Source organism: Mya arenaria, chromosome 5 (genome assembly GCF_026914265.1).
Source record: "Mya arenaria isolate MELC-2E11 chromosome 5, ASM2691426v1".
Lineage (NCBI taxonomy): Eukaryota > Metazoa > Mollusca > Bivalvia > Myida > Myidae > Mya > Mya arenaria.
Genome location: NC_069126.1, coordinates 30,510,241 through 30,522,797, shown reverse-complemented (window position 1 = coordinate 30,522,797; position 12,557 = coordinate 30,510,241). Strand labels below are relative to the sequence as shown.

At 33.8% G+C, this 12,557-nt stretch overlaps 1 protein-coding gene across 2 annotated transcripts in view; it reads right to left on the bottom strand.

Annotated features, from left to right (window-relative positions):
* LOC128234694 (coatomer subunit alpha-like) overlaps window positions 1-11,097 on the bottom strand; it is a 29,482-nt gene extending 18,385 nt beyond the window's left edge. Inside the window, exons 1-11 of one of the 2 annotated variants that reach the window (XM_052949108.1) lie at window positions 10,935-11,097; window positions 9,146-9,259; window positions 8,925-8,998; window positions 8,260-8,340; window positions 7,452-7,528; window positions 6,523-6,659; window positions 4,689-4,703; window positions 2,090-2,278; window positions 1,445-1,580; window positions 771-1,004; window positions 103-169 (exon numbers count right to left, since the gene is read on the bottom strand). In XM_052949108.1, coding sequence (XP_052805068.1) covers window positions 103-169; window positions 771-1,004; window positions 1,445-1,580; window positions 2,090-2,278; window positions 4,689-4,703; window positions 6,523-6,659; window positions 7,452-7,528; window positions 8,260-8,340; window positions 8,925-8,998; window positions 9,146-9,259; window positions 10,935-10,974 — 1,164 coding nt within the window. In that variant the 5' untranslated portion in view covers window positions 10,975-11,097. The remainder of the gene's footprint in view (window positions 1-102; window positions 170-770; window positions 1,005-1,444; window positions 1,581-2,089; window positions 2,279-4,688; window positions 4,704-6,522; window positions 6,660-7,451; window positions 7,529-8,259; window positions 8,341-8,924; window positions 8,999-9,145; window positions 9,260-10,934) is intronic. The other variant, XM_052949109.1, reaches the window with a different exon arrangement.
* Between the last annotated feature and the right edge of the window lie 1,460 nt (window positions 11,098-12,557).

The window sequence follows — 12,557 nt, the reverse complement described above, 5'->3', positions numbered from 1 at the left end:
ATGACCAGCAAAGCTCTATTTGGAAGATGACCTAGGTTAGAAAATGACTTCAGATGCTTACAATTACCAACACAGATACTTTCCGGGTATTTAGCTACTTACAATAACCATGAGGACAGCATTCTCGGCTGGGTTGTATGACATGCAGAACACAGGCGACCTGGAGCCACTGAAAACCATAATCAATTTCAATAAAATGCATGATTACAATTCCAACAATCATAAAGTATCAATATTTGGTGCACCATTTCAAAATATTTCTGACTTACATTATTCTCAATAATTTGAGGATAAAGTATAGAGTTAAAACAATTGTACAAATGCAATTGTTAAAATGTCACTCAATAAGTACATTGTCTACATTAGTAAAGCAAGATTGAACTAGGATTTCCCTAGCTACAATGTCAAAAAAGGCCGAAGGCTATGGCTTCTTTTCAAAGCCCAAGACAAATCACAGGCCCTAATTGATCATAAATTTCTACAGCTCAAAAGGTTTCAGTATTGATTTATTTCATTTTGCCAAATTACTTGATTGAATTTGATTTATCAACCAAAACAGAGTTTATTATGATTATCCTAAAGCTTAATTCCTCTGAAAGTCTGAAAACTCTTTAAAAGGGGAAACTTACACAATTTATAAATACTAAAATGAAAATACCTGGTACCTTTTTCCAGTTATAAGGGATTTAAAATTGAAAATTGGGACAGGGATGTAAATAATAATAAAGTCTGCAGTTGAGCTAATACAAAGATTGAGAGGTAAGTCTTACCCTCGGAGCTGCATGCAAGGAACGTCCTTGTTTGTCGTGAAATCCAACTTCCGCAGCAGTTTCTCCTTCACATAATACAGAATGTTTCCTTGCACTGCGTAGGCAGGGCGTTCTCGTTCCAGCTTGAATATAATCATGCCACTGTCATGCCCTGCTGCAAACACATTCAGAGTCGGGTGGGCATTCATCACCCAGAAACGGTCATGTTCACGTCTGAATGTCTGAACTCCAGTCCTATAAGATACAAATTGATGTTTTGAGTAAAATCAACAGTTCATACTGTCATTACTGAATTTTAATGTATGCAATTCCTGTGTAAACAAAGACAGCATTGTATGAAGGATGTAAAAAAACAACTTGTAATGTATACAGAGCCAAAAAATATTGTTTTTTCATCCTTTAAATTCAATTTTAAACTAAGCCGAATGTTGAAAAAGCAACATGAAAAGAACCTAAAATACATGTGAATGGGTATTTAGTTTGAATGTAGAACAATTTGAACAATAGATGTACTTCAATGTTTTGTTTAAAAACAATAGACATACTTCCATGTTTTGAGTTAAGACAACAAAACTTAATGTACTACAGTGTTTTGTTGACTGCTTAACAAGGATTGGAGTTTCGATACACAGAAGTTTGAAGAATAAATAAATAAATAACAAGATAAGCTCCACCTCTTGCTCATGTCCCAGACTCTGATACTCTTGTCCTCAGAGTTACTCAGTATCAGCTCCTGTCTTGGATGGAACAGACAACAGGAAACGTTGTTATAATGGCCTCGGCATGTATCAACCTCCCAAGCCTTTGATTCTACAGGTAAAGAGATATGGTGTTAAAATGTGCAGTGCATAATTAGACACTCCAAGTTACTCAAGATCAGCTCCTGTCTTGGGTGGAACAGACAACAGGAGACATGGTTATAATGACATCAACAGGTGTACACCTCCCAATCCTTAGATTCTCTGAAGAAAGAGATACGGTTTTAAAGATTAAAAAAAATCTACAACATTAAATTATTAAACTCTGAATTACACAATATAAGCTCCTGTCTCTGGTGGAACAAACAAATTTCTCCCAAGCCTTAAATTCTGGTCAAAATTATAGAACCGACTGAATGTACATGACAATGAGAATATTCAGTATGATATGTACTGGTAGTACATTTCACTTTCTTTAAATAGAAATATTTGTTTCCATAAAGTGCTAAAAACACTTAGATCATCTGCCCTGACAAACCAATGGCAGTTAGGAGTGAAATGCACACCATTAACATACACAAAAGTGTTCAAGTATTATATTCCCAAGAAGTTCCAACCTACCATTCATTCTCCACAGCTTGACCTGTCTATCATCTGCTCCCGACACAATCAAGGGCAGCGATGGGTGGAAAGCGCACCAATTAACTCCCCTATCATGGCCTTCAAGGACGTGTTTTACCACTGCATCCGACATGCCAAACAGATCGGGCTGGCCAGAGTTACGAAGACGGTCCTCCAGAGAATTTGATCCTGAAAATAGGTTTATTTTCATTTATTTATAGCCCTATCAAATGTACCATGAGTACTGTATATCAAGACAAATGCTTCAAAGCTACATGTTGTTATAAACATGTTTTAATATTGCAGGCCAGTAAGGCGTCCATCTGATTGACATCTGGAAAAAACTTCATTGAAGACACACAATACGTTCTGATAAGATTACAATAAAGTCAGATTTTTAAGATGAAAAATGAGTTAAACTTAACCTTTAAATCAAAAGCCACAGCCAAAAGTCTTTAAAATGTGAGGAGTAAATTTAATGGTGAAGTAAGAGTAATTATGATAGAAATGGAAGATGTCTTAGAGAACCATGCAATGAAATTTCAGTTACATGCAAAAAAAAGCATGATAACACTGACTTACACAACCATGATTTTTTTCTAGTGTAAGTATAATTATTATTCTGGAACAAAACAATGGGCTGATTGTTAAGAACTTTGTTAAAGTTAACAACGTGATTAAGGGTATCGTTGTTATCCTTTAAACCGTGAAATATTTAATGATGTGCTCACAATATCTAAATATAAAAGAGTACAGTTGAAACAGTTGTCTCAAATATTGTATGAAATACAGCAAATCACGAGTGAATTCATTAAACTTCCAGAGCAGTAACGATTATAAAGTTAACAACGATGATATAAACGATGTTGTTAACTTCAACAAAGTTTAGAACAATTGTCCCATTTTCTAATAGTGATTAAGACTTCACAATTTGGTTGAATAAAATACATTTTCTCCGAAGCAACAGGCATACAACCTTTCCTGCAGCTTAACTCCTTTTCCATTTGTTATAATTTTAATACATAAAACCGATTTTTGATGCAACAGAAAAACGTATCACATGCATTACATAATTGGTTATCCATTCTTTTAAAAAGAACACACACGTTTTTTTTTTCTAAAGAAAGTGATTATTCAGATCTAATCTATCATGCCAGGAAAATTTACTTCAATAGAAAAATAATCACAATATTTTTTTGTATTTAATACACATGTATGTACTCATGACATCAAAATGTTGACAAGAATGGTTCCAAGTTTGATAATAGTTTACTATTTTTTGTATTTTTGGTGAGGAATACACCGAGTCATGAGACGATTGGTCTTTGATAATAAATGTATGGAAGCAATATTTTTCTGTTGCTAAATCCAAGAATGTTTTCAGGATATTTACAATGTGAAAGTGAAAGTGCTTATATTATCATATGTATGCAGCAGTGTTGTCTACAGATCTAGCAAATACTTAATTGTACATGTATACATCTCAACTTAAAAAGAAGCGCCTATCAAAGCAAATGAATAACACATTACGTTTCATAGATACATGTAGGCCACAATTATTAAACAGTTTGTTTGGTGTTTCCTGACTGACTTACAAAAATACTGCTATAAGATTTGTATATATAGCCATAAAAAAAATTAAGGGGTTAAGAACTGAAATAGCCGCCACAGACTGCCATATCCCCCGCTGAACAAAGAGCTGTATCAACTTTGCATGACGATATTAAAGAATAACAATGAACATTAACAAAGGGCAATATCTAAATTAAACTGCAGCCAGAGTTATGGTTCCTGTGCTCTGCACTTCTCATCAATGAGATCTATCTGTATATGAAGTTTGAAGTCAGTACCACAAAGACTTATCAAGTTGTGCTCCGAACTAGATTGCCCAGATGCACACACCCACCATTACTGTATCCCCTTCCCCTTTTGGTGGCTGATAAAAAATAAACAAACCTACCCCTGGGCTATGACGCCTATAAATGTTGGTAGTGAAACACAAACAAACTATTTATTAATTGGCCTTAGATTGGATGCAAACTGAACAGTAGGCTCAAGAAGATGTGAGTGAAAATGGAGAAGACATATAATAAATGCACTTGCAAAGAATCAAGACTTCATTTAATACTGTAACTCTCAAGTTTGACTACCAACAGAATATAAATCAAAACCTGTCTAGTAAAGAAGTTCTTATCATTCATCATTCATCACAATTCGCACAAGCCCGGGGCGGCCACGGGCTAATCTTTGTTTTCTGATATGTTTATAAATTTGGACTTGTGGGTTATAATTCAGTGTTTCTTCTAGGATAACAAAGGGCATGGCATTTTTTTAAAAAGTAACACTATTGCACAATCATTCAGTATATATATATATCCAATACTGGTTTGGAAAAAAAGTCGTAACTGTAATGTTAAAAACCACTTCCAAAACTAGCTCCTAACCCAACCCATAACCAAGAACTTTTCCTTCTTTACAGGTTAACAAATTTACTAAGAACCATACATATACATGGATGTACAGCTCTATATTAATATCTGGCAACATCCATCACAGACCAAACTGTATCATGCGTATACACGGGGACTTTATTACTCACTCTGTTGCTGTTGTTCTGAAAGTGGACAGCACCAATAAATTTCTTTTCGCCACACAAGGTTAACAGCTTAGACAAAATGTTTTCCATAATTTTTCCTAATCAAGTCACTCAAATGGTATAGGCTTGAAGGACATGCATGTGTTTAAAAGATTATTTTCAAACTAGACAGAGAACTATGTAAATGTTCCTGGATATAATAAAAAATGCACCAGCTAGCGAACAAATACTAATCTATTTCATTACAAAAGAGTTCATAGCTTGAAAGTTATAATGGCCGGAGCATGAGCTTTACTGCACATGTGCGTACTATCTTTTGCAACATGTGTACCAAGTTTCAGCTGAATATCTTAAACGGCTTTTGAATAATGACCAAGGTATAAGTTTTTGCATGACACTGTCAAGACCAAGGCCATCACAATAGCCCAACAATTTCTTTGAAAGACAGACAAGCTAAAAATAACTTATATAATAATTACATTACAAGTGTGTCAAGACGGATAGATAAGAATATTGGAGTTACATGTACATGCATCTTGAAATTTGATTATAGTATATTGTAGACAGCCACAAGGCACCCAGAAGAGATACCGTACATTCATAAGACATTGTAAGTCATCTCTGAACCTACATGTAAGTCAATTCCACATAGTTTTTGTATGTTTCTATAGTAGAAGTATAAATATTACATAAAATTAATGAAAATGATGTATTTTAGATATCAATCATATTATTAAGTTATTATGTCATATGACCAGTGATATACTTAACAAAGAAAAAGTTTAAGTTGTTGTATTAATACACAGCTTTTTCACCTTTATAAGCACAGGCCAAAAATCAGCTACTTCCCAATTGGAAATAAGTTTATTTCCCCCAAATTCAAATATTTGCTTCACCAAATCAAGCTCAATCTCCACTCAAAAAGTTGAAAATAAATTGTACCAGTTGTAAATATTACAACCAGCGTGTCAAGGGTTGTATTGATGTTACTTTTTCATTTGTCATCCATTTTATTTTTTAAATTATTCAACTGTTGCATTAACAAGTTAAAATTTCCCATTTGAGGCCTGAATGCATTCAAATTTCTGAATTTTGCAGCTATATGATAAACAATGGGCTGATTGTTCAGTACTTTAAGTTAACAATGTTGGGATCATTATTGTTATTAACTTTTAAAGTATTTCCGCTCTGGATGTTCCATGGACACGGTTGTGATCTGCAGTATTTCTAACATCTTTTGAGACAGCTATTTCACCTGTGCTTGTATTATTCAAATATATGAGATCATGATCTAACAGTTCACCTTTAAAAGTTAACAACAATCTGAACAATCGGACCGATGTCTTTCTCCATGTATTCAGAGAGAGCTACACTCTCTTATAACAGAAAAAAAGCAATCAGCTAGAAAGTTCAACTCAATAAAAATCATTTCTACTTTTATGAAAGATTCTTACAGCTGATAATTGTTAATCCTTAAAAATAGCCAGCGGGCTGTTTGAGTATAAGGGATTCATGCCCAAAGCAGGGTAAAGGGGCTTAGACCAATTTGAAATTGTTTCTGGAGTCATTTCTCATTTTAAGTTACTGTTTCTGATGTAAATGTCCAACAAAAAACAATATGTACAATTGTCTGAAGTTTTAAACTCTAAATCCTGATTTAAAACCCCTGAAGTTAGTGTGGTATCAGTTTCTTAAAAGAGAGCAAGAAATGGTGACATTACAAGAACTATTGAAACAGAGCTATAAATAACCTAAACAGTAAAGCAACTGCAACAAGAGATGTTCAAAGTTGGAAGGTTATGTTTAACCCCAAATTTACCATTTTCCAAATACCCACCTGGGGAGACATTTTTCTTGCGAAGTCCCGAGATGTCCCAAACTCGTACCGTCTGATCGAGGGAGGCGGAAACAATCAGATCCTCGGACAGGTGAAACTGAGCACACATTACAAAGTGGCTGTGGCCGGCTAACACACTGAAACACACAAGACCTTTATGTAACACAATCATATAGCCAAAAACAAAATATGTGGGTGTTTTAGTCCCTTGATTTTGTTTCATGAGTTTACATTGGAGTTCTCTCCCTTTGGGCAATCACGGTTCAATGCTTTAAATAAAGTTTTCACTATTAAGAGTTTTGTTTGCATTTAACGAAAAAACATGATTTACAAACAAATAAGGCTATTAAACTAGCAGGTGAAACTCTGAAGTCAAGATAATGCAAAGTCGGCAATTTTTAGAACATGTTGGCAAACTTATACTCTAAAATCAATTTTCTTTAAATAGATCTAAGGTACAAAATATACATATAATTTCACTATTGATGATGTTTGAAGTCATTGTGTTCTTGTTAATTTTTAATAAAGAAGAGGCATTTTGCTTTTCATGACAAAATGTTTAAAATGCTATGACATTAGGTACACAACATAGTTGTGCTTTTCCCTTTAAAAGTGAGAATGTGTTGTTTTTTTGTTCTGGTTCAAATGTGTGTTTTTTTCATTCAAAACTTTTAAAGTCAATATATGTGTGTTTTTTTCATGCAGCACTCAGAATGTGTGTGTGCTTATTGTTTCCAATGTCAAAGAGTGTGTGTTTTTGTGGCTTTAAAACAAACAAATGTGTCTTTCAAAATGTGTGCATCTTATGCCTTCAAAAATTCAAAATGTCAAATGGTTTGAGCGTGATTTTGTTCAAGATTCAAAACTTGTTTTCTTCTTCAAAAGTCAAAATGTGTCCACTTTTTAGTTTTCAAAAATCAAAATCATACCAGATGCAATTACGCGACTGCCAGTTCCAGATTCGAATGGTCTGGTCATCAGAGGCACTCAAGATCCATGGATACTCCTATAAATTAATTAAATTATTAGTACAAGGGGCATACATTTCTAGAAAAACAACAACAACATGTGACAGAAACTATTTTTTATCTGCACTCTCAAAGATTGAATGTTTTGACAACTTTTTTTTTGTTGTCTTGGAACGAGCCAATTTTTGCGAAAATCCATGGAAACCGGTTATATAAGACTGCTGGCAAAAAAAAGATCGCAGATTTTTATATTTTAGTTCAAAATTCATGTTTTATGAATTTTTCTAAACCGTTGGCCATAAAACATTAATTTTCGAACGGAAATATGAAAATCTATGATCGGATTTTTTGTCAGCAACCTTATATCATTGGTTTACAGACAGTTACGCAAAAATTTGCTCTTTCCAAGACAAAAAATAAAAAAGTTGTAAAAACTGTAAATCTGTGAGAGTGCAGCTTTAAAGCATCAAAATCAATATTTATCTCAACAAGTAATAGTCACATAAAACAGTAATACTTTAATATGAAAGTTAACATTCAGGTTTAATTTATAATTTTAGAACTACAATGGGGTGTTTCATGTTAATTCATGGAAAAGGGAAAAATAAATTCCAAACATGTAGCTATTCAGAACAAGATCACAACTTGTAAAAATGTGCATCTGACAAAATAAACAAGACAACAGACTTCCAATGGTCAATGGTAGGTCACAAAATAACGACTTTCAATCTGCACCTTACTTTACTTGCAATGTAAAATCTTGACCTACATGATGAAAAGTGGTTGTTCGGATGTAATCTTGATGCCCTAGCAGGGTGAACAGACATCGCCGCTGTTTGTAGTTCCACACCTGGGGGGACAAATAAATGTATAGATTTACATTTATAATATAGTATTGGTACACAATAACCAAAAATTTCAAAGACATATTGCATTGTTCTGAATGTAGATGCCAAACATTCAAACCATTGTTGAAAACATGACTGACCAATCAGTCAATTCAGTTAATCTTTATTACATGTTGTCATTTGTAAAATCTACAAGATATTAAACACATATCAAAAATACTATTTGTTACAAAAAATATATATATTCCTTTAACTTCATTTCTTTAAATTTGATTTATTTTACAACGAATTTTTTTTATATATACACAGGCTCAAGTCAATATAGAAACACAATGTTGAGCGAGAGTGTGTTCTTGTGATATTGGGTCGACTGGAGAACCCAGAGAAAACATACTTGTCTAGCTTGGTGACCACAAAACAAACTCACATGTGCCCTGGGCCGAAATCAAATCCGGGTTGCTTTAGTGAAAAGTAAGTGCACTTACTGTGCTAACTGGACAACTTTCTGCTGCATTCAGTGTGTACAACAATGAATAGAGCAATGTACTGAAAATAAGCTCTTTTTCAACTATTTAACTAATAGTACCTTAATCTTGTAGTCATCACCTCCAGATACAAACAACGGCTGCTGAGAATGGAAGCAAATCCCTCTGACTGGTCCTGAAACAAACAAATCACGCAGACTTCAATAGTAAATCTTTACCTGTTTACTTATGAACATGTACAGGTTTGATACTTCGTCTGTAAAGATCATATAATATGGGGTTTTATTCAGAGATAGCTATCAAAAGCTGAAATCAAACTTACCATCATGTTCATCAAACTTGTCGATTAGTGTACACATGCGATAGTCCCAGAGCTGAATGACACCGTTGAACAAGCTGGTTAACACCCATGGTCGCTTTGGGTGGAAAGACAACCCTGAAAATTAAAATAATAAATATCAGTATTACCTACCATAATATCCGGGTTTTCCCAGTTATACCTGCCATCCCAGGTTTTTTCCAACCCTGGTTTAGAGTCAGATTTATCTGACCTCTTTTTTTGTATCTTGTTGGCTGTAACGTCAGATATCTTTGAAGTTAGCGCGCCTTCAGATCCCAAGCAAACCTTGTACCCTTCGGGCTGTGCATGAAAAGTTTCATATTTATTCTAAGGCTATTCAGATACATTATACAGACTTTGTGTTTGGCAAAAAACAATTTAAATTTAATTGGAACTACCTATGTTAATAAGTTTGAAATAATGTGATTATTGTTTTCATAGATTGATGTTAAGATGTAAGTTAATAATATTTTGTTTATTTTCAGACTTTCTTATACTGATAATTTTGTTTTATGTTTCATTTCACAGTGTTCTACAATTACCTGATAACTATGGAGTTTTAAAGCCAACAAAATACAATATCAATAAATGTAAGTTATCAATCTCAACAATGTTAAGATTCAAAAACTTCAGCAACACCTTAAAAAAAAAAAACACCCAAAAAACAACCTGTTATTTCATCCCTGCAAATTTGGTCATAATCAATTTGTAGGGCAGCCGTATAGATACCCACTGTAAAGTCATCAATTTTATGACACAAGAGACAAGTGACATAAGCAGACAGGGTCACACGATCCCACCCAGATCTTGAATCAGAATGCTCTATGCTATATAGCAATGACCTGAATCATATTGAATTGATGCTGCCTAGTCTAAAATAATAGACGTGTTATAAGGGATTCTTCCAATCAGGGGTGTTTTAGAAATATTGAAATTGTTTTAAGTGAAGTATATTATGGTTGAAATTGATCATAAAGAATTATATTCATATTTTACCATGTAAGTGAAATGTTATTTTGCACTAAACAAGCATTTAATGCATTAAAACAAGTTGTTTACCTTTCCAATAAAACGAAAGTTGACTGACACAGACAACAATTATGCGAAGGGGAACAACTCGATACAATCGTAATAACTCGGCCTCCTCCGACAAAGCTTCGAGATAGACCTCGTTATACAATCGTAACAACTCGGCCATGGCCGAAATGTTCCGAGCGATTTAAAACTGTGCCCTAAAGCCTTGCAGGTGCCCTTCATGTATATATCGTTATGTTTTGACAGAATGAAATGAGGAAAAGCCGTCAAACTCATTATTATAAGTTGGATATTTAATTGTTGTGTACGGAACTATTATAAAATAACATTATCTGGTAATTTTTCTTTTTTTTATGATATTTTATAGACGCTATATGCTTTAACCCGGAATCCTGATTGGAACAACTACCCACTTTTGATACTAAACAATTTGTACGTGAAGGATTTGCCATATCAAAAATCTAAAAAAAAATCAGTCAACGTACAATTATTAAATTTGGACTAGATGCTGCCTTGCTCTTAGAGTTAGACAACGTTTTATTAAACTTCTTTTTATGCACTCAAGGATGATTTGCAAGGCGACACAGACACAATAAGGTGTTAATGTTTTTCGATCAGTCGCACTCATCACCTGGAAATTTCTTCTTAACTGAAAACTTAACAAGACTAAATTTGACAGCAACTAAGAGTCCAAAACAAACAGTGAATTGAGCACATTCAAGGGTTCATCACTTACCTTTAACTCGGGCTGACTTAGTTTCAAACTTTGTCAGCATTGCTGCATCAGTCTTGCAACAAATAAAACGTTAAATTATCTGTATTTGATAGAAAACTGTCAACTTCCAACGTGTCAGAGTCGCCGGAGTTTTGATGTGATGGCACTTCCGGTTATGGATTTTTTTTAACCCAAAGAAATATTTTTCGTGCGGTTACAGTCTAGGAGCAGGCAACATTTTTGGATTTAGTACCACCGCGTCGTTTTATTACGTTCTGTATAATATTGATCGATGACACTAGTTAGCATAGAAAGGTTTGAGTTATCGCATTAAAGTAACATCGTAAGAATTATCTAGCAAAACGAAATGTTTGAAACACATTGGAATGCATATTAGTCAATATCAACGGGTAAATGTCAACTGTCAGAGATCAAGATTTGTGAATCACCATAACAACTGTTTCGATCGAAGAAGTTTATCCTACTTGAAGTCCAACTTGTAGACCACACTTTTTGAATGTAGAACCATCGTTGAAACAGGAGATCGGCGACCTCCCTATTATCTCACCCATCTGGCCAAGAGCCTTTGATAGAGCTGGGCCGGTATTCATAAAACATATTAAGTAATTTCTTATCTTAAGTCGAAAAATTTCATTGTCAATTTAAAGAAAAGTGCATGCCTTTTTACAAAAAAAGTTTTTATACTACCTTATCAAGGAGAATAGAGCGTTTTAGATGATTTTAATTTTTTTATATCATATAACCAGTGAAATGATTAACATAGGAAAATGACTCGAGTAAGGAAATATAATTAACTTATTTAAAATGTTTTAAGATTACCGAACTAGAAATCTTTTCGATTGTTGGCCTTTTTAAGCCCTTTTTATGTGTATAATACCTACATGTAATAATAAGATCATTATGCTAGAGCTCAATTTAGGCGTTAGAACTACAGGAGGTTGAGTGACCTCATCCATAAACGTGAATTCGTTAAAATATACAAAAGATAACGAGCATTGTGAGAATCTATCTAAAGCGCACATGCGAATTTTCTTGAAGAAACTGCTCAAGATACTTTAGCAGTTGAACAATTTCATCATGAGAATTGAGAAATATATTGTCAGGCATAAATCAACATCATCTTAAGATATTCAAAGCATTTAAGAGAGTATATACAACCTGGGACAATAACAAATCCTACTCCATGATACAAAGTTCAAATTTGACACGTTTGTGTAATTAATGAATTTTAGTTAGCATCAACTGCATACCACTTCCATTTTAAAAAGGGTTTGACTAAAAACAGAGCATGCACCATTTTTACGTTGAAAACCAATGTAGCCGGATATAAAAAGCTAGTGCGGCGGTGCCTGAGGAACTAAACACGTTTTTTTGCCGTTTTTTTTGAATGCTCGTACTAAAATGGTCTAACGTTGAACAATAACTTATTAGGTTCCCGAGTCTGGAAAAGAAACACTCCCCTTTGAAAAAGATGTGGATCAAAAACAGTGGAAACACTGATAATTAAGTGCCCGTTCTTTAAAAAATAATCGAAATACATTACAAAACCATATCGGCGAGTTGAAAACATATTGTGACATATAATGTTTCCAAAACAGATATCAAACACTCATCATTATTCAA